Consider the following 27912-nt stretch of genomic DNA (forward strand, 5'->3'; position numbering starts at 1 on the left):
TCACATTGTTCCCAAATGATCTTGTGCCCATTTTGTCATGGAGAAAAACAATTCTGTTTTCGATAGTTTAAACTTTTAGTGACAATCGTAGAGAGTTATTAATTTTTTCATTATAATATTGTTAATGAAAAAAATCATGAAGCTTCTGTTTAGTTTCTCATATTAGTTTCCTTCTTGTACCAAATCTTCAGTGATCACTAAAGGTCGCTAGTACTGTTATTCATCTTAAACATTTTTGGCCATATTTAAAATATCTTATTCATTTTGTACTATTCCATCATCCATTTTGTTTTTTTTCCATACACTTGACAAATCTGACAATGGATTTCATTTGCTTTCATGCCTTTAACATTGAGAAAGTGACTAACAACAGATATTTCTCAGTTGGCAGGATCCTCAATCAGTGGAGACATTTTATATACGTATAACAGAATTTAAACATAATAGATGGTTTTTGTGGCTTGCTAACATTATGTAGCTATACATTGGACAACAACCACACTGATGAAGCAATCGAATTTCAAAATTTTACTTACTTAGAAATGCACATCTCACAGTAAAACAGACTAATCAGCAAAGCTCACTTGAAAGAACCATTATTATAGTCAGATGCAAAATTAACATATTGAATCACTGGTATGTCATCATTGCTAATGGCTTCTTCAGAGCATGTAAGAGAAGGAGTTCACAATGGAATTTAGGTTAAGGACTGTTGCCAGTTGTTGGAGTTACACAAGTAGGTTAAGATTCTCATGCTTTCTATGTTTAATGGGGGTAAATTTAACATCTGAGGTTATGATATAATAATAATCTTTGTTCTTATTCCCGTAAATAAGTCTGTCTGGGAATAACTCATGCATGCATTTACCGAAACTTTCACCAGCAAATTAATCTGTTCCTTTTCCTGTATTTCAACTGCTCTTAGCTCAATAGGACGGAACTTATACAACAGTAGACTTGCAAGGCTTATTTATTTTATTTTTATTAGCTTTACATGTGTTTAAAAATACATATAATACACAAAATAAACATGTGAATTGTCAGTCATTATATAAGTAAATGTAAGTAGTATCATACAATGACTTCACACTGTAAAAATCTACGAACTAATTACATAAACAACTAAAAGATGTATGAAATGGCGATTTAATGATTAGTGACATTGCATAATCTAGATTATGTAGTGATTTATTTCCTTGTTTCCTTTGAATGTCATCAGTTGTAAATGTGAAATCAGTCATACAATGCGTACTGGATATAATGTTTCAAATTTCACCATGATTTTAATCTGATAGTTCCCACCATTTCATTAGCCAAATCATAAGTTGAATCATTGTACTTTTCTGTAAAATATTCTAATCAACTCATTAAACTTGGTAAAATGTTATTTGATTCAATGTTTGAATCAAGCATCATAGTTTTACAAATAGTATGTTCAGTGCAAACCGCCATTGGATTATATTACTTTTATTCTTTTGGCTATATTATTTTTATTTTTAAACATGTTAAAACAATTAAACCAAAACAAAAAATTATGGAGAGGCAGTGTACAATTTTTTGAATGTAAAATATTTGAACTATCTAAAATTATATAATGCTTACTGATTATGTGACAATTATATATATATATATATATTTGGCCTAATATACATACATACTTTCACAAATAAGTGGTAGATTATGTGTGTACTATGCTTTTAGGCTGATCTAAAGCTTGATTCTTTGCCTAAAAATAGATATTAACAATAAACTTGTAGTAAGTCCAAAAGAACATAATGATGATATTAATGTCTCAACAAGTTAGATCCCTGATGAGCAAGAAAAAGTCAAAAACGAATTGGTCAATCACAAATTATGGAAATATGTACAGAGATATTCTATTTTCTTCTAAGTACATTTCTCGTACATTCATACACTCATTTCACCACCTTTCACATAAATGTTCATAACATTCCTATTGAAATCCAATTCTTGAAAACCCCTTCAGTTGGATTGTCTCATTTCAGTTTTAAATTATCTTTTAATTAGTAAAAAGATAAAACTCTGCTAGTGCCAGGTCAAGAGATTAGGGAGGGTTTTTCCAAAGTCATTACATTGTGCTTGGCAAGATACTGTCTCACAAGCAAGTCAAGCAGATGTGGTGAAGTTTTGTCATATGGCAAAAACCAATCTGTAGTTGCACATATTTCTGATGGCATTTGGTAATCATTTCAGAATCTTCATACTTGGTTAACAGTTTGTACATTAGGAATAAAAACGTAGTAAGCCAGTCCTCATGCAGTAAAACCTCACTAATTCTAAGTTCAAGGGAAACACTATTTCGTTCATATTGTAGAGGTTTTGATATAAAGAGGTTTTGAATTACAGAGGTCAAAATTTATACAGTACTGTTAAAGGGCACACAATTCATGTTTTAGTCAGTTACTAAATTATTGAAAAAGTCAGTTATTTTTTATTGTTTTAATGACTGAAACATTTGAAAGTCAATTATATTGTCAATGGTCACAATAGAGGAGAACACACTGTCATCAATATTGCTTGACTGTTCAAGAAAAACTTGCAGTAAATATAATGCTCGTTTTTCTTCCCTTGCCATCACTGTTAGTTCTTCAGTTTCCCCTTCCTCTTCACTTTCATCTTCAATGTGTGTAACTGACTTCACAATATCTTTATCAGTCATAGTTCCAGGAACTGCTACATCTGCGTCAACATTTAAAAACTCTTCAAATGTAATTTGATCTTTAATATTAGATTGCTGATTTTGTTTCCACTCTAATTCTATGTTCGTTCCAATAACTTGTTCTGGTTCTTCTTCTTCTGTTTCTCGTTCTTCTGGCTCTTTTTATTCTTTTTCTCCTGTTAATGGCTTTACAAATCCACAGGTTTTGAAGCAGTTAGCAATAGTTTTCTGTGTTACATTCTTGTCAACCATTCGCATTACTTAAAATAAATTGATTGAAGTGAATGTGTTTTTGTCAATGGCAAAAATAATTTTTCTAACAACATTTTTCATATAAAAAGTTTTAAAGTTATTTATAATACCCTGGTCTAGTGGTTGCAGTTTAGATGTTGTATTTGCAGAAAGAAACTGTACTTATCCAGCTTTCATTTATGGAATAGCGTTATGGGCCTGTTGTGGATGAATAACAGTATCTTATGTTTTTCCTTAATCATATGCTTATCTAATTTAGAAAGCCATTTGCTAAACAGATCAGCAGTTATCCAAGCTTTCTTTTTTTGCATCATAATCAACAGGAAATGATTTTACTCCAGCAAAGCAGGGCTTTTTAGGTTTTCCTAACATCAAAGGTTTGAGCTTTTCTGTCCCTGACATGTTTGTTGCTAATAACAGTGTAAAACGTTCTTTGCTATGTTTCCCTCCATGATATTTTTCACTTGTGAATGCTAAAGTCTTGTCTGTTCTTTTTCTTCTTATTGCCAATTTTCACAGAATCTATAACTTTAATCTTTTCCTCAATAGTCAAAGATTTATAGGCTCCCCATTTAAAAATCATTTCGGTAAATACTGTAGTAACATATGCGCATGTGTGCGTGCACACACACTTGTCCATTATGTCACTACACATGCACTTAATATCTTTGTACAGTAATGCAGCAACATGGCACAAGTAGCTAACGTATCAGTTGACTGACGCTGACTCCCGAGTCCCAATGTCAATTAAATAAAGGAAATTGCACTTTCATGTGGCAACTTTTGTGTTGAGTTTTTTAGAGGTTTTTTTTAACTAAAGAGGTTCAAATTAGCAAGGTATGACTAATAAAAAAATATATATATATATATATAAACCACCTATAATATCACTTTCTTTGGGCTTTTGACTAAGCAGAATATGTCCTTCTGTTCACATGACATATGTTTTGTCTGATTATCGTACAGAAAGCATCATGTCTCATAACCCTGTAATATTTTCTTCAATAAACTTTGTCATCTTCATCATCTATGTCAATCAAATCCCTGGAAACAATTTTAACTTCTTTCTGTACAAGCAATACTTAGAACCATGCACAAACAAACACAATGTATTTTCAACTTTTAGTGAAAATTGCTGTTAACATGCCCATGCAAACAAGTTCTTAAACACGATCAATTTTTTCTAGAATTACTACCAGGCTGAAATAGAGAGGTTCCCCTCTGAACGTCACTTTTGTGTGATCGCTGTAAAAACGCTATACCACTCTTACACTGTACTGTTATTTTCATTGAATATTCTCCATATTCCATCTTCAGACTCAAAAGAGCCTCAGTTAGATATTTTCAAGCAAAACAGTAAATGTAATATTTCCATGTTGATTTATAGCTGACATTTCAAAATCAAATAAATAAAAACAGCACTAATGGAAACAATCTGGATAATGGTTTCAACAGGAGAACAGAGAAAGAGCCAACTCGACTGATTTGTCACCAGCAGTGCTACCAGCCATGGGAGGAGAAGTCTTTTAACAAAACTCTGTTTAAATATAGAAAATCATTCTGTGATGTTTTTGTCACCACCTAGTTTATCTTCTACAATGTTCATGGGGCTATATTGTTATAACAATACCAGAATATCTATCATTCACAAAGGTTAAAAGGTCTTGATGGTAATTAATGTGTAATTTTGTTTTTAGGTTAGGAGAAAAATACTTGAGAAGAAATCGGGAGATAAGAGCTTTGAATCTAAATCAACTCAGCAATTAATGCAGATTATTGATACAACCCTATTAAAGTGCTATTTACAGGTAAGTCATGAAAGGTAATAATCTTGACAACTTAGATGATAGAAAACCAAGTCTGAATATATTAAGAACTATTTGAATAGAAGGTAAAAGTTTGATTTATCTATAATTTCTTGTTCATAGGTGACATCAGATTTCATTTCTATGGTGGTAAAATAAAAACATTAATATCAAAAAAGGATCTTTTTACTAAGACAAGAATTCAAAGTTTGTTAAACACATTATCAAACAGGACAGCTTGACAGAACTGCACATTTATACAGGCATAATGGAGTCTTGACAACATACTCCGAACAAACAGCTCACTACATGTCTGAGAGTGTCAAACTCTGCCCAACTTATTCTAAGATTTGACAGCCAGATATTACCATGTATCACTAAATTGTTGATGTCAGAGTGTTCCCTACACACTCTTCAACCCAACACAACCATGTTATCCAACTTTTGACATTGGTTATCACCATTACAATGTACAGACATCATATCTTTACTTTCAAGGTCTTGCATATTTACGCCTGACCTGATCATTCTTCAAAACTCTTAGTATTAGGACTGTGCCTACACAAGCATCACCAGCTCATTATGACCACATATCCTAACTTCCAGGGGCCATTTCTGTACACTCTCTGACACAAAAGCCTGATTCAGCAGCATGTTCCAATTTCCAGTACTTTTTCATTGCCTAACTCCTACCAAATTCAAATATACGTTTATTTTCTTTGAAATTATCACAATTTTGTTCATATATATATATATATATATATAAATCAAGTAAATGTATAGCACATAGAATGAAGTCTGTGCGTGCTGCCCAGTCCCAATCTAGAAGTTTAAAAAATAATAAAAACCAAGCCAGCCAATACTATTACAAACCATTGTATAAGTAGTATTTAGTGAATAATGTGCATTTTTGTAGCACTAAATCTTTCTAAACACCAAAAATTAGATTTTTAGGTCTAGGTACTAATTAGTAGGTTGATATTTATCTTGGCACACACTACTTGCAAAACCGAGCCATGGAATTCTGTAGGTTTTTAGTCATTAACTGCTATTTGATGTGTAGACAAATGATGCTCTTGTGGCACCCCTGCTGAGGCGCAACTACTGCCACCTAGAGGAGACAGAACACACGCTCAAGAAGCACCACAAGTACAGTGAGCTGATCATCCTGTATCAGACGAAGGGGTTGCACCACAAAGCACTTGAATTGCTGCAGAAACAGGCAAATCAGCCAGACAGCAATCTGCGGGGTCACAAACGCACTGTGCAGTACCTTCAGACATTAGGTAAATAGTGTGTTCATACTGTATAAGATGAAGGGGTTGCAGTACAGACATTAGAGAAATAGTGTGTTCCGTAAGGAAATAAGCTGAGGAAAACTGTATTGCATTTAATCCTAAAAGTTATTGTTTCTTAGATGTAGAATATTCAGTATGAGAAGGAGTGTTCACTACAGAGAACCCAATGAACACCCACCAAAAGAAATTAATGGGACACTCATACAAGTGAAAACAGAGGATCCTGTTGGAATTTGTACAGAGTTCTGCTGGACAATTTTAAACTAGTAAAAACATCTAACTTCTGGGGTATTGTATTAAACAGTAATATGTTGTGTAGTAAATTTTGAATACAGTGTAAAATAAACCAGCTTAAGAAAATGCTTGTTACTTGTAAATTCAAGGCTGTGTTTTAGAATTGTCAGAGTGTACTTGTTTCTGGTGAGAAAATCATGGTTCCTACCTTACAGACTTTTTTACCTGCTGCATGATCAACAAAACTGTTTGTAAAATATATATACATTTATTCACTGATTATTTACTTTCATTTGTACTGTTTTCTTGTATATTTTTATATTATACAATTTTTGCTCCTGAAGACGGTTTTCACTGAAATATAGTGTCAATGTTTTAAAAACACTTTGTTTCAATTGTACAGTAATATACTAAAAATAATATATAAAGTCTCTAGGCATTAACTCTCAAAGTAAAAGCAAGTAAGTCTATTGACACTTTTATACACCTTTTAACCCCTTGTTTTGTTTATATATATATATATATATATATTTATATATTATATATTATAAAGTCCCCCAAGTGTACCTCATATAAACACAACATAATATATAATCAATGGCTTTTAATTTAATAAGATTCAATAATAAGATATAAGGTTGAATAAAATTTATTTATGCCATTAATCGAAGATACATTGCAATAGCCACAAGTCAACATACAAGTAAAATAATGGCAATTAGTACCTGAGATAATTAAGTTATGTATGAAGTCAATTAGATTTCAAAGTCATAGTTCACAAATTCTTCTACAGAATAAATTTTTCATCTTTTAAACTTTTACAAATGCATTTCTTAAAATTAATTAAGTCAAATTAATTAAGTCTTAAAAATTAACTTTTTAATAGTTTTAACTGTTGGTGAGTGTGGCTTTTCAAGGTACATGTCAATCTGACATGAGGCATGACTAGATTTGCTTTTGGACTGGTGTTATGCTATAAATATTGGATTGCTTTTTAGATTCAGCAATATTTCAACTTACATGGACTAAATTAATAAAAATATACATTTAAGGTAGAGTTAAAATTGTGTGCTTCTTAAAACTAGGTTCACAGGATTCTGTTGGAGCCAAGTTACAGTTAATTAATCTCAGTGCCTTTTTCTGCCATAAAACACTTTAAGGATAAGTGTTGCATTCCCTCACAATCCAACCCCATACATAATCACAGAATGGAATGGTCCATAATAAACAGTGACCAAGCCTTCAAGTACCGACAACAGTCTTAAGCTTTCCTAATAAATAAGTGACACAAGACAGCATTATAATTACTTATGGTATATGAAATTCCCAGCTAAATTTATTATATATATAATTATTATTATATATTTATATATTATTATAAATTTATTATATATATATATATATTCTAAGAAGCTTTAAATTTTTTACCTCAAAGTCATTTACAAGATTATTATAAAAAATTAATTAACTCTGTTTATGATTCATTGATGACTAATTCATTACAGGCAAACCAATGTTTAGACTTGTTAAAAGACATTTTAAGTTGATTTTAAGTGCAAGGAAAGTCTTTAATGAAACATAGTAAGATAGTGTCATCTGCTTATAATACTGGGAAAGCAAAGAGTTAATAAAATTCACTAATAAACAGTATGAATAGGAAAGACCCAATAACTGATCCTTGTGGGATACCTGCTTTCGTATTTAAATCAGCTGAGGAACAATTGTTTATTCTGTTTTCTGTTACACAGGTATGATTTTACTAACTTAAGCTTGTTGCTTTTTAGACCATAGAATTCAAGCTTTCCACACAACATAATTGTGTGTGAAATACTATCAAATACCTAACAGAAATCAATTAGGCAGCCTTTGCCCATTAAGTTGTCCTCAAAAGAATTGATAATATAGTCCACAATGGTTTCTACTGCCATTGTAGTAAAATGATTGGGCCTAAAGCTGTACTGGTGAAGATACAATAAGTGATTTTTGCTAAAGTAATTGTAAAGCTGAATGAACATGCAGGACTCAATAATCTTACTTAAGATAGGAACCACCCCAAGGCATTACCTTTCATGTGATATGATGTTGAAAGCCCTACTTTAGACCTAGATAGGCTAGTTTCCTTTTTAACAAGACTCCAAGTGGTTTTACATTTGATTTTAGTGTTTTTATGAGAGAATCATTTGCATATATCTTTGCATTCTTAACTGTATTATTATAATGCTTTTAAAATCTAGTTCTATCTTCGACTCATAGTGTCAATTTCCAAATGTCATACAATGCCACCAATGCCTTACTTATGTTTTGCAATTCCCGTGTATACCAAGTAACATTAATTTTTTGTTTAGGTAGACCTACAGTATTTTAGCCTTTGGTTTCACAAAAATCTGTGGACATGAGAGATCAAAACAAGACATCAAAATATTTACAAACATTGAGAAACAGACATTTATATAAAATATGTCATACAAAACTGACCAATTAACATAAGATAATGTAAGATAATTCATCATGCCTGCTGCTTGAGGTTAAACATTTTTAATAACCCACTCTGTTTTCTAGTAGAATATCACTGCCAGTTGTTAGATTATAAATTTCACCCAAACACCTGCATGGTCTGACAGGAATATTAATCCAAGTGTGTATAGCGCAATAGTGTCGTAACTTGGTGGCAACTTTCGGAAGCTCATACCCACACACAGTATGGTAAAATCCACCACGGTGAAGTCCACCTCAAATCGGGTATATTCATGATCCCTGAACCGCCAGGAACATGAAAAAGCAGTACATTCAACCTGAGCTCCGGAGTATCAGACCTTACTGTGAAAACAGATCTCGCCGTTTGGGAGTGTATACATACTTAATATCTCACTCCGTGCTAAGGAAGAGAACACACACACATATGTTAACTGGACCTTATTTTAAATTTTGAGCTAATATCAAGCCTTTGGAGTTTATGATGAAGTGAAGTTGATACTTTATTCAGTCTCTCTGTTGTATCAAAATTATTGACCCAATGTCTAAACAAATTTTACTTATTTTGTTGCAGGAGAAGAGCACATTTACGTTATATTCCAGTTTGCAGGCTGGGTGCTGGAATCACATCCTGAAGATGGTCTGAAGATCTTCACTGAAGACACTGCAGAGGTGGAACATCTTCCACGGCCCAAAGTTCTCGATTATCTTCTCAGAACTCAGAAATCTCTAGTCATTCCTTACCTGGTACTGTATTCTCTATACCAGTATTTTCAATTATTTGTAGACAGAAAAATGAAACAATTATGTTTATTTTTAGGATTTGGTATATAGCGGAATTTACTCTGATACATTTTTGAATAAGTTGAATGTTTTTTTATAAAGCACTTATATGTTCACCGTTCAGAAAGCACTTTGATTTTGGGATGGGCTTATTTTAGTTTCAATAATTATGCAGAAGATAGTACATTCAGGTGTCTCATTTTAGCTGTCTTGTCTCTGCTTGCAATACTGCTGTATATTTTTTCAATGAGCACAATTTTTAGAAATTAGCTCATTTGTCCATAAGAACATTACAAACGTTTTTTGTTTAAGAACAGGGACAATTTAACCAAAGAACAAATTTCCTAATGGCTTAAATCAGTTTTCATTAGATTCTTATAAAATTCTTTTTCTTTTTATGGTTATCATGAAGACTTTTTTGCAAATATTGGTACATTATGTGACCAAAATTTTTGTTCCATAATTTTCTTCATCCATTATTCCTTTATTTTTATATTATTCAGTTGATTCATTTTTAGTACATGTTTCTTAATATTGTAATGGCTGATAAAGATAAATAATATTCTAGGGATAAACCAAGTAATTTGAGTGAGGGATGATAAACATTAAAGATAATGTATCATTGTCCCATGATGTTTGTTCAGACAGTAGTATACTGTTCATATGTTTGTCAAAAATGTTCATGCAAATCACTTTTAAAAAGATTAGAAACCGCTGAAAAATATGAGTAAGTACAGGAGCTGACACAGCCAATTCAATTGTTAAAAAATGATTTGTGTAGGAGCATGTGATCCACACGTGGAAGGACACCAACTCCATTTTCCACAACGTGCTGATTCACCAGTACAAGGAGAAGGTGCAAGCTTTGATGATGGCTAATGCGACTCAGCAAGAGCAGCAAGCAGCTCAGCACATGCGAGCCAAATTGCTGGCCTTCCTCGACAAGTCCGAACACTACATTCCGGAGACAGTACTGGTGCACTTCCCATTTGATTGTAAGCTAGCAGTACGGTTAAATTATTTTATTTTCTGAATATTTAGTTTTACAATAGGAAAAGTTTTCAATTTAATAGATCCAAACAGAGCTTTTTTTGCTTGAGTTTAATACCCTTGGATTAACATTGCAGCACAAGAGTAATACCAGCTTGAGGACAGTGATCTAGGATACACAGAATGTCCAATGCAGTCAACATGTTAAAAGTCCTTCAATCTATAAAAAAGTGTTTAGAGTTAACAAACATAAATAATTTGTAGGAATAAACCGAATTAGTATGAATTCAGTATATTCAAAATTTAATCTGAAACTTGTTGCACGTAAAAATCTGTTATATCTGGAATCTTTCATTGAAGATGGTGAAAAGTCAAGTTTTAACATGAGAGGTTTGATAGGAGTTGATTGTAAAAACTGATTTTCTAAAACCATCCTTAATTTCAAACTCCTATTCAAAATTCAATTTTTAACTTAAAGTATTGGTGTTGCAATGTTTAAACAATGCACTCAGTTATATTTTGCTGTAATGAAATTGACGTGCATAAAAAGAATTTTATCTGGAATTAAATTAAACCTACATTACTGATAACAAAGTTCTTTAGAATCTACTGTTGACAATGATTGTCTGACTATCATTTGTAACAATCAATAGATAGTCTACCTGCTGATTTTTCTTGTCATCATTGTTTCATTCGTACGTATGAACAATATTTTTGTGTGATTTAGCAAACATTTAAAATGTTGTATTTTGTGCTGTGTATAATGCAGATTTATTTTATACTTGTACTTTGTTACATTGAAGTATGTACAATTCTTATGTTTAAAGTCAGATGTGGTGGAACCAAATTCAGACTCTGAGTATAACTTTGGTGTATAGACCTGATTTATCTGTAACTACAGTGACGTGGTACAAAAAATATTAAATTTGACAAAAAAAATTAATATACACTGGGTTAGCATGTATATTATTTTTTGTTATGTTAATTTATTGACCCACGTTGTGCTAACACTATTAATATAAATGTCATTTTGGTTTTTATTTTACAAGTATAAAGTTAAAAACTAATGAATACAAACATCATGTAATGTTTTTATTTTTTTTCATACAAAGCAAATTTATAGAAATTTGTTATGCATTCTTTTTAATAAGAGGAAAAAGTACTTAACATTTGAAGGAAAGTGTATGTACTTAAAGAGGTTGATAGTAAATTTAGAATATTTGATTATTGAAACATATTATATTCAGAAAAAAATTCTTTCAACTATTTTCTATACACAAACCCAACAAAAACTAAAAAGTGCTGTTGACATCTCTAATATAGCATAACAGATTTTTTCTTTACCATAGCATCTGACTGTAAATACTTCAAAATTTTAGAGACTTCTAGATAAAACAAATGCGCTGTCAAAATAGGTAGTGGGAAATTATATTGAATGGAAAGAAATGAAAACAACATTGTTAGCATAATTATAAATGTAAACTATATTTGGGAGATGATGAAACATAATTGATGAGGCATTTTTTTTTCTATTTTGAAATTGATTTGATCCAGATCCAAATTTAATAAGTACTGAAATGCTAATACATTTTGAACTGTTTTATACTATTTAAAATCAATAAATACAGCTGGAAAGAAATTACATTTGTTGATTTGATAATGAAACAAAATATGGCTTTATAATCTGTTTACTAAACCCATTTTTCCATCAAATATCCTTAGATGTTTGTGTGAAATGTAATCAAAATTCATTTTTCTATGCAGGTCTGTTTGAAGAAAGAGCTATTATCCTAGGTAAACTAGGGCGTCACGAGCAGGCGTTGTCCATATATGTGTCAGTTCTGTCAGACATTCAGAGGGCTAGAGAATACTGTGACAAAGTCAACAAGCAAGGTGGACCTGGTGCTGAAGATGTGAGTAGAAAGCTCTCTCTCTATATATATATATATAAATATATAGTCTAAAACCAAATTACATGTTCAGTTCATCTACAAACCGTATGATGACTCCCCAGTATCATGGTTTTCATTACCATTGTGCTATTAATTTAGAATTTAACTAAGGCAATCTTTCATTCTAATAACATTCATATTTTATTTGAAATACCAGCATATGCACAGTTTCAGTATCATTCATACTCATAGAATGATATATATTCATTGTATGAGTCCGGAACCAAACCCGCCTTGGCCAATCTAGAAGCAGACCCCCACCAAGAACCAAATCTGATCATTTCTTTCATAACATTTAACCAAGGCCTACAACAACTAAATTCTATATTAAAAGATGGCTTCAAATTTTACGAATCTCTTTTAATACAAAGGATTTCTTAACATCTGCTCCCACTGCCACTTTCAAACAGCCCCCCAATCTAAAAAATTATTTTTCAATCCTAAAATCCCTGATTTTAACACAACGAATAGTAAAAACAATCTCAATACAACCCAAAGTTTATTCCCATGCATTAACAAAAAATGCAAAACATGTTCCACAAACCAGCCTACTGACACTTGCACATGCTCATCAACAAAGGAGGTTTTTTTTTAATATAAGGATACCACACCTGCTCTACAGAAAATCCCATTTACAGACTTCAATGCCAACATTGTCCTGTACAATATATAGGTTTCACAACCAATAAATAAGAACAAGAATGATTGGGCACAGACAAATGTCAAAGTAGGCTACAAAGACAAACCAGTCTCCAAATATGCTGCAAGCCACAACATGACAGATTTCAATAATTGTTTTAAATCCACAATAGTAAAATCTTCACCAATAGACTGCAATCCCTCACAGTTAAGTAGATGGGAACTAGCAAACCAATGGGTAAAAAAAAATCAAGAAATGCTCCAAACCTAAACCTAACATAAGTCACTCCCTTTACTCCCTGCAGCAAGCGAAAAGTTTCATAGATACTTAATATAGTACTCGTACATTGTCCACAGTTATACAGTGATAACTGTCTAGAATAAAAGTAAATAATTCAATTGGCAACCCTGCTTCCCACAGTGACTCGGCAATACAAAATGAACAGACAATTAGAATACTCTCTACTGGTTGAAAAAGATTTTAGTGCAATCTAACATTTCTAATTTCGTGATAAATGTGTACTTTTATGTGTTCTTTCATTCACCGGACCCTAGAAGGTAGTTTTCGAGGTAAGCCTGCTGATTTTCATTCAACTAGTAATTATATTCATTGTATGTGAAGAGACATATTTTGATCTTTTGAAGGAAGTAACAGAGAAACAAAATTTTTAAGGAACTTTTAACATAAAAAAAATTGTCTAGTTACAAAATGTGCTTGGTGTTATTGGGTATTTACAGTATCAGAGGCACTTGTAAATGCAATGTCTTATAATGAATTTGAAATATCACTTGTTTCAATCTGAGAGACTGCTCCTGTATTATTATTCTACAGAGTAGGTTTTGAGTAACTACAACAAATCCACAGTAGTGCTGTTTAATTGCTTCTATAGTCTGGTAGTCAGCTAAGGAACAATAATGAGAGGTGAAGTTTTACTTGGATGTTAGAAACGGAACGTTACTGTTTTCTAGCATTAAATTGCTTTTTTGAAGTTGCTACTGCAATTTTTTTAAATTTTATATTTTGATTGTGGTTCAGTCAGTATGGCAGGAATTACTTGTAATAATAATAACAAGGTTTTATCTATTTTTAATTTGTCCAGATGGTTGTGAGTTAGGCTTTTGGCAGTGTGTAACATTTCTGAGGATGGTGGTGATTGGGATGTGGACTCAATTTACCAACCACGACCTAATATGAAGAATCAGGAGATTCTGACGACCAGTAGAATCTCCTGGCAGTAGTCTATAATAACTGATGAAAACTTGGCACTAAAGGGTCAAGTTATTTAAAAAAGTTAGTCTGTAGGTGATAAATCAGGACTTTCGAGTGTAGACTCAGTGATTTTCATGCAAACTTGTTGAGTTATGTTGTTGTTCATTTGGCCTTTCAGCTCCCAGGAAGTCATGAAGCAAACAAAGGTGTATGAAAGTAGCCCCTGCCTAAGCTTTGATAAGGTTTCTCAATATCTCTCAAAATGTATTGTCATTCATTAAACCATTCTACTTATTTAAAAAAAAAATACTTGTTATGCTTCAGTGAGTGTTATGTATATTTTTTGTGTTTGTAAACAGAGTGAGGAAATAGTGTTTGCAATAATTGTAGCTATCAATAATTAACACAGCACCATAACATATTGAGTAATGAAACTAGTAACATGTACAGAAAACAAAAACAGTGGGAAGAGAGGGTGGAGTGAGAGTGGCGCGCCTTAAGTGGACACTGTGTAAACACAACTTGTGATCAGGACTTTCTTAAAAAAACAATGATCATTGAAACAATGTAATCTTTGTAACCACATAATAAGGTTTGTGCTGTCACATGACAGGTGTACGTGTTGCTGATGAGACTGCTGATTAGTCCTCCAGACAACTGGCTGGTGGGGATCACCCCCTCTGCCCCCCTCGAGCCAGACCTCGAGACAGCTCTCTCACTGTTGGAGGGGAATGCAGAGCGCATTCCTCCCCTCAAGGCCCTCAAAGAGCTGCCGAACTCTGTGCCTCTCATCCGCATAAAACACTTCCTCATGACCAGTCTGCAGAAACAACTTAACCAACGGCGCAAGACCCAGGTGCTTAAAGCGCTTCTCTACGCTGAACACTTACAGGTACTATACTGCAATAATACAGATGTATTAAATTTATGTTGCAATGTCAGTGTAATTTAGTAATTTTGAAGAGTTTTTAGAAGAGGCTGATCCACTTTTATCCGAGGTTTTCAGTTCAATTCATATTTTGATGCTGATTCAATTCTTCTTGAAATATGAGTGCTGTCCAGAATGTGTAGGATATTTTGATACTACTGAAAAACTAGGTTACCAATCACAATCAAACATAGCCTCCTCGGTCTCCTTCGGAATCACTCACATTCAGTTTAATCTCTTCAACTGATTTCAACTTCGGGAACAGTCCAAAGTCAGCATTGGTTCATCGTTTCGTAAAAGTCCTGTGCAACCTTTTGGTTAGTAATTTTGGCACGAATTTTTGCAACCACTTGTTTCAAACCAAACTTCTCACACATAATTTTGGCAAAAATGATTCCTACTTAGAAGCTGAAAGTATTCCTATAGTAGCAACATTTGTAATACATATAATCCATTTTACAAAGCTAGCAACTTATCTTTGTGTTTACATTGGATAAAATGTTATTTATTTTAGATAAAAGTTTTTTAATAGTTCTTACTTCTTCTTTAATAGTTCTTATCATTCATCCAGTTTTCTGTTTGTGAGATAGATACAGCAACAAAAGAGCTCATCTTATTTTCTTTATAGCTTACAATTATGTGTATTATATCTTTGTTTTTCAGGTACATGAAACAAGAATGCAGTACGAGTCACAAAATGTACTGATGACTGAAACTAATGTATGTCCTGTGTGTAAGAAACGATTTGGAAACCAGAGGTAAGAACTATGTGTACTCTTTATACTCTATGTACTTCTTTTAGACATTAAAAAAAGATTATTTCTTGTTTAATATAATTAATATTTTGAGTTTTGTTACTAGATTTTTTATTTAAGCATAAGTAAAAACAATTGCCGTTAGAGGTGTTTGATCATTAAATATATTTTTTATTTTTGTCAAAATGTTTATTTGTCCTAATATTCAAAATTTACTTTAAAATTAAAAGAAATAAATAAGCTCTAAACATACATAGTGTCTAATTTGTGAATATTTTACGTAACTAGCTCAACTATGGACTTGAGGTGGTACTCCTGTACCATTTTAATGCACATGCGGGTTTTCATGCTCTGTCAATTAACTTAAAATAGTGTAGTTTTATCGCCTTTGGCAAACAATCCATGATTTACGATTGTACTTTAAACCAGGTATAATATATTGATGAAGTTTTCTTTGCAAATCTCCAAGAGTAAAACCTATACTCTTTCTAAATTCATAACCTTAAGGTAGGTTACAGCAAAAATTGACAACACCAGACTCGTTTCCACGAAGCAAGATCAGACGCTATAAATATAAACTAGCTTTATCAGTGCAGACACCCTTTTAGAGGAGGTGGAATCCACTTGATTTTTATGTATATACAGTATCTCGATAGAGGATTAACTTGGACCGATCATGTTGAGCATGTATGTGGCATGTATGTGCAAGGGTTGCTTCAGGCGTTTTTGCCCTGAGGAATTTGGCACAGGTTTGCTCTTTTGACATTCTAAGGATCGCCTATTTTGGCCTTTTATATCCCCATTTTACCTATGGCATACGCCTTTGGGGTGGATGTGCCAGGATCAGATTCAATAGAGTTTTCAGGCTTCAGAAAAAAGTCATTAGAATCATGTGCAAATTGAATCCTAGAGAGTCGTGTCGCGATGATCTCAGGGAACATGGTTTTCTGACTTTACCCTGCCTCTATATCTTGGATGTAGCTCTGTATTGCCGATTCCGATGAGAGTTAGTGCGTGGAAGGGATGTCCACAGGTATGATACTAGAGGTGGGGACAGCTACAGGATGCAACATGATAGAACACGGGCATTTGAACAACTTCCTTCACAAGCTGGTGTCAGATTAATTAATCATCTCCCTGAGTGCATAAAAAATGTCAGCAACCCAACCCTGTTTAGAGCTCGATTAAAGGACCTTTTAGTGTCTGAAGTGTTTTACTCTGTAGATGAGTTCATGTTACGCCGCTGGGACCCCTAATTTTTCGTAACTTAGTACCAATACTGAAGCCATGTATGAATGAGAGGGAGAATTTAATTTAATGTATGTATGCAAGCAGTGAATGAATCTTAGAATAGCAAACTGCAGGATTTTTAGCTTTATTTATTGACGTTTGCAAATACAATGTAAAATTGTTTGAAAGCAATAAAAATATGATTGATTGATTGACTATAGTCCCATTTGATACAAACGTTCATATTTAATGTATAAATCAGTAAACAAATAAAATTTAACTCAGGAAGCGTATATCGGAAATTTTAAAGTGAGCTCTGATTTTTGTAGATTTACAGTGTTTCTTTGTAAATTTCATGTAAAATCTTATGTGTGTAAAGTGTTATATATAATTTTTCATGTTAAGAATAAGAGAATAAAGCTACATAGTTTTGAAGTAAAATAAAAAAAATATATTTTTACAGTATATATTGTGTTTAGTATTTGACATGTGAAAAAAATATTACATAAAATTATCTGTATTATAATAAAATATAAGATGTTTCAAGAGCCCAAAATAACCAAATTGTAGAAAATCTAGTTGTGAACACAAAAATGTATACTGTTAAGGGATTCAAAAATAAAAAATGAAATAATTTTTGTATTTACAGAAATAAGAGCAAAATGGCAAATTTTTACCCATTTTCAGTATCTAAGCAAGATAATGAAATAACCATAATAAAATTGGCTCTCATGCAAATTACCTTTTGATGAAGTTAGTTGATGTAAAACTGTGTATAACTCAGTTTCACATTTAAAAATTAACATGAAAACAAAAATAAAAACATGATACAACACTTGTACTTCAGGCTTAGCAAAGTCAGTCGTATCAGATTCCACTTTAATGTCATAAATATCACTTGAACTACAAGGATCGATCATCCATTTTGAAGTACTCGTATTATACAATCAACAGTGTATGATAAAACTTTGCTCAATTTGAATAAAAAACTTCCGAACAAAGAACAAAATAACTTCTTTACAAACAACAATCTCTGCTGCACAGGGAATAACAACAAAATCCCATTTGGAAAAAACACACAGATTTTCAACTATAAATAGAATAATATAAAGTCAAAGACCACTAAACTTTAAAATCAAATCATATGCTTTCTATTGATGTATAATTTAAAGATCTTTGACAAATAAGAATGCCTTTAATGGTAAAATTCGAATTGATCCTTCTGTGATCGATCACATTTTGGTAGCTACGCGATCAACACTAAATGGGTAAGTCGACGCTTCTGAGATTAAAGTTTGAAAATACTAATTGTAGATTGTGAATTTATATAGGCCTTAGGGGCCTATATCTAGGTTGAAATGAGCAAATTATACCATCATGTTGTTACAGCTATAACTTAGGAATCACCAAAATTATGTTTTGTATTAAGTCCATATACACTCTCTCTAAAACGTACTTTATGAAGCTAACACACATTATTATAAACTGAACTAAATAATATAGGTCAAATATATCTGCATGCCATAATCATGGAACTGACAACTAACCAGTGGAAAGTGCCATTGCTGAAACAAGATTTCATAAGACTGTTATCTTATTTGACAATTTGTGCCCTCGCACTTTATTTTAGTTGAGTATACAAATGGATTATGTGAACATAGATTCACACCGTAAAATAAAAAGTACATCTATGTACTTGACTGGCATCATATCTAATGGTAAATAGTGGATCTCTCTTTTCCATTAACCCTAATAAGTGGCGGTCATAATTTCCCCGAGTGGCAGGCCGATTATTTCCTTTGTGCAGAGGTTTACTAAATTGCTTGCACATAATATCTAAAACGCTAGTATTACATTATTACAGGCTGCCACCTCACAAACAACAAAAAAATCATGGGATATCCGATAGATGCCACTGATGGGGATAATTCTATACCACTTAAAATTCAGAAATGGATCTATTAGCAGTGGTAAAATGAAAGGGTGAACAGCAATGAAAATAAATATTGCTAAGTATAGTTTTTAAATTACTAGTTTGTACAAAATTTTATACATTTTTTTAGTTGATGACATACTTTATATATATGTATATATTATATTTATATATATATATATATATATATATATAATTTCAATAAACATTGAATCACAAAAAGTACTTGCTCCGCCGGGAGTCGAACCCGGATCTCTCACTTGCCGGGTGAATGTGCTACCATTACACCACAGAGCGCTTACTTTTTCCGATTCAATTATTTTGTATTTGGCCGTATCTGTCACATATGCGTTTTTTAAATAAGCAAACTAACATATGATTGGAAGACCAAATACCTGTCAAACGACTTTTATTTACATTAAATTATATAAATGGCAATAGCCTTATTTAATTTCAATAAACATTGAATCACAAAAAGTACTTGCTCCGCCGGGAGTCGAACCCGGATCTCTCACTTGCCGGGTGAATGTGCTACCATTACACCACAGAGCGCTTACTTTTTCCGATTCAATTATTTTGTATTTGGCCGTATCTGTCACATATGCGTTTTTTAAATAAGCAAACTAACATATGATTGGAAGACCAAATACCTGTCAAACGACTTTTATTTACATTAAATTATATAAATGGCAATAGCCTTATTTAATTTCAATAAACATTGAATCACAAAAAGTACTTGCTCCGCCGGGAGTCGAACCCGGATCTCTCACTTGCCGGGTGAATGTGCTACCATTACACCACAGAGCGCTTACTTTTTCCGATTCAATTATTTTGTATTTGGCCGTATCTGTCACATATGCGTTTTTTAAATAAGCAAACTAACATATGATTGGAAGACCAAATACCTGTCAAAACGACTTTTATTTACATTAAATTATATAAATGGCAATAGCCTTATTTAATTTCAATAAACATTGAATCACAAAAAGTACTTGCTCCGCCGGGAGTCGAACCCGGATCTCTCACTTGCCGGGTGAATGTGCTACCATTACACCACAGAGCGCTTACTTTTTCCGATTCAATTATTTTGTATTTGGCCGTATCTGTCACATATGCGTTTTTTAAATAAGCAAACTAACATATGATTGGAAGACCAAATACCTGTCAAACGACTTTTATTTACATTAAATTATATAAATGGCAATAGCCTTATTTAATTTCAATAAACATTGAATCACAAAAAGTACTTGCTCCGCCGGGAGTCGAACCCGGATCTCTCACTTGCCGGGTGAATGTGCTACCATTACACCACAGAGCGCTTACTTTTTCCGATTCAATTATTTTGTATTTGGCCGTATCTGTCACATATGCGTTTTTTAAATAAGCAAACTAACATATGATTGGAAGACCAAATACCTGTCAAACGACTTTTATTTACATTAAATTATATAAAATGGCAATAGCCTTATTTAATTTCAATAAACAATAAAAATAAAAATAATATATATATATATATATATATATATATATATATATTAGAAATAATCAAATTAAGAAATAGGAAGACATTAATAAACAGTTTCTGTATTTTGGCTTAAACCGTCTTTAAGAAAAATAAAAAAATAAATTAAAAATAGGGCTCTACGAATAAAATAAACGTAAAACATCAAAACAGAAAAGATTGAATGTGGATTATTGTTATTAACTCTCTAACGGTTTTTTAATATTACGTTCATAGCCATCATGTAAAAGTGTGTTACTGATGTGATATTACGCATCATTATATTGTTTCTGTTTTATTCTGTAATATTATGCAAGGAGCGTTTATATGAGAACCGCCCATCACGCAAGAGTTCTGGCTTTTTCTACTAGATATCAGCACTTCATTGGTCCTCTGTTATAAGTGTTTGCACCTTTTTTAATCTGCTATTATAGTCACACAGTGCAAATAGCTACCAAGTGTTGTTGCATGTCATCCGTCCTGGAGTATTTAATGCTTTATTTCTAATGGTTTTTACCAGATAGATAATTGGTTTTGTTTACATAATAATTATAAGAACACTGATATTGAAAATAACTTAGTGGATGATATAAAAAATAATAAATGTCTTTTAAATTACTCTAAAAATAACTTTTTTGGATAAAAAGTATATATCTACATTCTACATACCTGTCACCGTAAAAAACAGCAAAAGAACTAAAAAACATTGTTCAAGGTAAAAAAAGGAAAACTGGTAAGGGATTAATAAAGTTTATATGTTAAGTTGTATATAATATCTATTGAAAAGAAACCACATAGAAATAATAAATGATGTACCATATGTTTCAGTGCTTTTGTTCGTTATCCCAACGGAGATATTGTCCACTACTCCTGCCAAGAAAAAAGAGCAGCCACTAATTCATAATAGTGAATTAGGTTTAAAGCAATACTAGTGCTAGCTATACTTATATCATGTGAGTTTTATATTTTTTTGCATATGACGGTTATTTTTATATTTAGAGACATTATTTATATTATCAGTCATAACTGAGAGAAATTTAATGAAATTATTCAAGTTAGCATAAAATATTGGTCCTGCTTATATTGCAGCATTGCTGCATAGAATACAGAAACACTAGTCATTTTTTGTTTGAGTATGACAAAGTTAGGGCTATTTTGTGCTTAGTGTGTACATATGAACTACAGTCATTCCTGCACCATATGTTTGATCAGATTGAATTCAATTTGATACTAAGAAATGGAAACCAACATTAGTCCATGGCAATGAAATAGTGAGCGATATAAATGAAATTAAAGATTAAATATTGTGTTATAAATTCTATTAGTGACAGCGATAAAGTGAGGTCATGATCAACATATTGGTTTTATTAGCAGAGATAATAATAATTTAAACAAGCAATAGTTTTCCATGATAAAATTTAGTTTACATTGAAAATTAAGTGCATAATCTTTCAAAATATTGCATTTGATTAAATCGTTTGGGATATCTTGCACTGTTATCACATATTAAGAATGATCTTTCATATTCCTAAGTTTCTAGGCTATAATTAGTTTTATATATTAATTAAATTAAAGATATAAAAATAAATTTTTTAGAGAAACTTTTACTTATAAATACCTAAAGTTAACCCTTTGGATGCCAGTGTCTTAAAGGCCAGTAGTACTCAATACTGCTAAGGCATATTTGTACACTTTTATAATGCTTTAAGTTTCTCTCCGCACTGCCTATAGTTTTTATATAAATTGAATTTTTTTTTGTAGATGTTTTTGTTTGTAGATTGGCTTTACATTAGTATAAATTAAAAGTGTATTATGTACACTACGTATTTGGCAATTACTACGAAAAAAGAATCTTTCATAAAATAATCACTTTAGACCAGAAGATCCGTACAAAAAATATTTTTATCAATTGAAAATATTTTTAATTGATTAAGTGGTTACGTCGTATTCTTTACAAAATTATAGAACTTTTTTGAAAAATAGATTTACAATAAATTCTTGTAATAAGTGTGATTATTACACTAACATCCATTATTACAAGCATTACTTTATAATATCATATAAGTTTGGAAGTACTTATATATTTTGATAATACTGGCTATATTCACTACTAGTAGTCAATTTGAAAGTTTCTTTTGTACATCACCAATGTTCACTTAAAATTTATCAAAGATTTTAATGGCAAATATTTACAAATTTGTACATGTTAACTAACTTTTTTAACATTTTTGTTCAGAAAAACACAAAGGGTCAATACTTTTCTTGTAATTTCTACAAATTTATTTCTTTTCCTTACGCCACCTTTGGCTGTACGTACTTAGCTACATAAAGAATAATTTTTATCTTTGCTATCAGGCAGTTTGTCAGGGGGTGCCAGGCCCCGTGAGTACAATAACTAAAAACAAACACATGTGCCAAGTTCATTATTGATACCAACTGAAAATTGATAAAGTTTGTACTCAATTACTTCAAAAGAAAAACCAAACCATTAGAAACAAACTTTAAAAGATAGTAATAAAAACAAAAATTATTTCTTTCCCCAACGGCTGATCAATCAGACGTTGGCGTCAAATGACAATTGAATAAATAATATCAGGTTTCCATTACCTAATTGTAACTTCCTGCAAGATGTAGGAATAATTTATGTATTGGTATGTAGGAAATAATAAACCGAAGTAAAACACTTTTTAAAATTAGTAATCATCTCTTAAGTGGTGATACATTTTCTTCTCAAATATGTGCATTATATTATTTTGTCTGAACTGTTAAATTTTAACAGGATTTCCCCTATATGTGCTTTATTTGCCTAATACTAAATATTGATACTTTGCAGTTAAGTGAGGTAAAATACAATGTAATATTTGGACAGTTATTTAATTATTGGTTTATTTTTTTCTTTTCGTTTTGCAATTTCGTATATGCATAAAATCTTGACAGTTAAATTTATAATACATAAAGTCTTTTGAACTTTCCAATACATAACCAATGAGTGAAGCATCATTTATTTTGCTGGCTTATTTCTACTATGTAGTTGTTGATCAGCTATTTTAGAATATTTAATCCCATTATTGTGAATGTGATATAAATGTTTTTTTCCTCATGGAATTGTTAAACCATCTTCATTACTTTGGAACAACATTTAATCTTAAATCACAAAGCAACAAATGGATTAATGTGGCAAAATGTTTCTTTAAAAAAATGCAATATCAACTACACTTCATTTTTACTTGATAATTATAAAGGGTTGATTATAAATTTACTACAATATTTGTGTCTAAGAATTCTTATAATGGACCAACCTATTTTAAATGTACCATTTCATTTACAATAATATGCACGATTAAAATTTATACTTTAATGCCATGTGATTATTGATCATATTTTGTAATTGTCTTTTTAGATAGTAAATGTTTTTTACTCTTTAATTTTACAGCTTAAAATCAGAAAGATATAGATTATCAAACAGCGTTTTAATTTTTTATGTCTTGTGGTAAAATGTGTTTGACTGTGCTTAGTTAATAAATAGCAGAGAATAATTACTGAAATGTATTATATTATTATTGGTGTAAACAATAGAAATATATTTGATAAATGTTGGAATTTTATTATTTTATTAATTCATATTTTGCGATTTGTAAATATGTTTCATTTGGTAGGAAATACAAACTATATTAAATTTATTTAGCTACCAAAGTTTATTTTTGTAATTAAATAAATATTATTGTTGTTTTTGTAAAGTATTCATTCTTTTCAATAACTTACCACAATTTCTTTAATAAAAAAGGGAAAACGATATGCTTATCATTTGGTATGCAAAACGGATGTCACGTTTCCAGTAGTGAATTGATTTGTCATTGGATGTAAGTATGTTGATAATGTTGTCTAAGAGAATGAATTAGTTACCCAGATTATGAATTAGTATTGATGATGAATCACAGAGGTAAATCAAAGCCTGCTAGTTGAAAATAAATTCAAATTCAAGTCAATGAACAGTTCAGGCTCAAAAGTAAAACCGAAGAAGAGGCTTAAGGAGCCATGGAGCAGGATATCATTGTATGTGAAGAAACCCTTACAACAGTTTTCTAGAAACAGAAGTATCAGTGATCAAGTTTTCATATTAAAGATTTAAATTGTTTACATATGATAAAAAATTGACCACTACCTAAAATAGTTTTCTAGAAACAAAAGTCTCAGTGATCAAGGTATCACAGCACGGATTTAAATTGATCACAATAAGGCCACTACTAATGAAACAGAACAAGGTAAGGACAAGACTGGGCATTTGCACCCAGTTTCACAGTCTTTGATTGGTGTCCATCACTTGCTCATTCTTTTCCTGGTTTGAATTTGATCTTTTCTCACGTGTTTTATGTTGATAATGGATTGTGAATATGGTTAGACTTAAAGTTTATTGGCTTTTTGGAAATATAAACTGCACGTAAGAATCTTTGTGCTGATTCTGGAGTAACAGGATATTCAGGATAGGTAATGTTGGGGTTAGGGGCTGCCTCCTATCAAGATACATGAGGAAAAATTAGGGCACTACATCTCAAAGTCATGTCACCCCGGAAGAAGGGGACGCCAGCTCTGAACCAGCCTCTCCAGCCAAAGTAGGCAGGGGGTGGCATACCCTTGTTGAGGTTAGGAAGAACCTCCGATAGTTAAGGAACAAACCCCACCAACTCCAACAGTCATCTCCCACAGTAGACTAGACCTATCGAATTGCCCATGAACCCCAGAGTCTCAACATTTGTGGTTAGTGATGTGCCACTCCTGGACATCCATAAGGTTGCCCAGATTTAAGTGACACATCGGTTTTTGCTGTGCCCAGTGGTGGGTTCAACTGGAAGGTATAAACCAGCCAGAAGTGATCCCTGCTGGGTTTTTTTTTAATATTACATATATATAAATGAATATTTGTATGTTTTTTATAGAATTGTAATCTATTTCACCGATCATTATGAAAATTTGTATGTATATGTATTTTTTTGCGGAGAAGGTTTATACGCAAAAGTATTCAAAGCGTCTACAGATAATAAACTGCAATTACGAAATAGTTATGTATATTAAATAGCCAAACACTATTTGAAGGCGCTAAGTTATGATGTATATTTGTCTTTAAGATAAATTTTTGGTAGCTTGAGTGTTAGACCATTTAAAAAAAAATACATGTACACGTGTACAATGGCTATAAACATATACAGATTTTCTTGATCGTGGCAGCAAGACAAACTCTACATCGGCGTTGGAAATATAATTCATTTGAACCAGAAGTGCACATACATGGGCAAAGCTTACAAAAAGCGTGCCAAGCCGTGGGAAAGAGCTAGTGCTTTATATAGAGCTGTCAATTACATTCTTGGATCAAAAACCTAGTTTAAAGTACTGCGTGAGGTCAGACAATCACCTCAAAAAATTATTATAGAGATGAAAGTCATGTAAAATCTTAAACCACATGTAGATGTACATAATGAGATCTGAACAAGCTGAACAATGGTCCAGAGACGTTGGTCAAGGGAAATAGTAAAAATCAGTGCTATTATTTAAGGTAACTAAATAATAAAACATTTCTAAAATGCAGGGCTAATTTTTCCTACCTGTTATTGAATAAAAATTCTTATTTATTACAATAACATAACCTGAACCAAAAGACTTGTGCTATCTAAATTATATTCTAAAAATACAGAAAGCAAGGAAAACTATGGTGTTAAATTATGATGGTTATGAAAGGAAATTTTGTAAGGCTCAGGAACAGCCATAAACAACAGGAACAGCATAAACATAGGTTTTTAATCAAGTCTTGTCTTACTTTTTGTGATTCAATGTTTATTGAAATTAAATAAGGCTATTGTCATTTATACAATTTAATTTATATATATATATATATATATATATATATATATATATATATATATATTTACAGAAACAGGTTATTCTCTTCTTAATAAATAAACCACGGTATATTGGTTTGAAACATTTATAAATTTTCGTGTATCTAGGTACACTTCTTCAGATAAATATAAATGTATAAATATTTACATAAATTGAAAAAACAATAGGTTAGAACTCAAACAAGAAAAACAAACATTATAAATAAATACAGTAGATCAGCAGCTGATGGGCCATGGCATGACGTGTTTGAATAAGTTGACGAAAACTAAATTTATCTTAAATTAAGACCCCTTGGATGTCTTGTCTGAAGCACCAATTGGTGTGCAGTTTCACTTTTTTTCAATTTAAATCTATTAAGGCTTTCGTTTGAATCTTCAGGGATCTTATTTATGCCTTTGATGGTGTAGCAATTTTCTATCTGATTTTGTTTATGGACATTGATAGTGTGACTGGCTAAAGGTTTTTCTATATCGCTATGGACAATGTCAAATCGATGGCCAGTTACTCTTATCCGTAAAGGATTCGATGTCTGGCCGACGTATTGTTTTTCACAAAATTTACAGTCAAATTGGTAAATAAGGTTTTTTGTGTCACAGTTGATAGTTCCTTTGATAGGATATACATGATTGGTTACATTACTTTTGAAATTTTGACTTGTAGACATGATCTTACAGGTTCCACAACGGGGTTTTTGGCAAGGTTTACAACCAAAGGACTGTGATTCCTTATTTACCTTTTTTAGAGGATCAGTACAGACCAACATCTGTTTAATGTTGGCGGGCTTTTTGAATACAACTCTTGGAGATTTTGAAAATAAGTCTTTAGTTTCTTGAGAATTTTGAAGTAGGTTAAAGGCTGTCTTCATGATTGGGTTGATTTTGTGAAGGCCAGGATAAAATTTTGTTATGAATTTCGGATCGTTTTGGGGAAAAGGATTATTATTTTTGTTTGATGGTTGATTCAAATTGTTCTTGATAACTTTATCGGGATATCCTAATTTTCTAAAACCACAAGTTAATTTACTAATATAATTAATAAAATCGTCCTCATTACTGCAAAGATTTTTCGCACGAATTGAAAGACTCTTCGGAATACTTTTTTTCACGTAAGTGGGGTGACAACTATTGTAATTCAAATACTGCATAGTATTTGTGTCTTTTACATGTATTTTAGTTTTTAACAAACCAGACTCTATAAAAACATCTACGTCCAAGAATGTTTTTTTTTAAATATTTATATATATATATATATATAATATATATATATATAAATGAGTTCTGACAGCTATAAATAAATAATTATAACTATATGCATCTGTCTCATGCAATATATTCATGTCTTTTAATCAAATAGTTCAG

At 31.7% G+C, this 27912-nt stretch overlaps 1 protein-coding gene across 1 annotated transcript in view; it reads left to right on the plus strand.

The window, feature by feature from the left end:
* LOC124357070 (vam6/Vps39-like protein) overlaps positions 1–24207 on the plus strand; it is a 48464-nt gene extending 24257 nt beyond the window's left edge. Inside the window, exons 9-16 of the mRNA XM_046808476.1 lie at positions 4630–4740; positions 5801–6023; positions 9316–9488; positions 10306–10519; positions 12279–12427; positions 14929–15207; positions 15907–16001; positions 21491–24207. Coding sequence (XP_046664432.1) covers positions 4630–4740; positions 5801–6023; positions 9316–9488; positions 10306–10519; positions 12279–12427; positions 14929–15207; positions 15907–16001; positions 21491–21566 — 1320 coding nt within the window. The 3' untranslated portion in view covers positions 21567–24207. The remainder of the gene's footprint in view (positions 1–4629; positions 4741–5800; positions 6024–9315; positions 9489–10305; positions 10520–12278; positions 12428–14928; positions 15208–15906; positions 16002–21490) is intronic.
* The last annotated feature ends 3705 nt before the right edge of the window (positions 24208–27912 follow it).

Source organism: Homalodisca vitripennis, chromosome 3 (assembly GCF_021130785.1).
Source record: "Homalodisca vitripennis isolate AUS2020 chromosome 3, UT_GWSS_2.1, whole genome shotgun sequence".
Lineage (NCBI taxonomy): Eukaryota > Metazoa > Arthropoda > Insecta > Hemiptera > Cicadellidae > Homalodisca > Homalodisca vitripennis.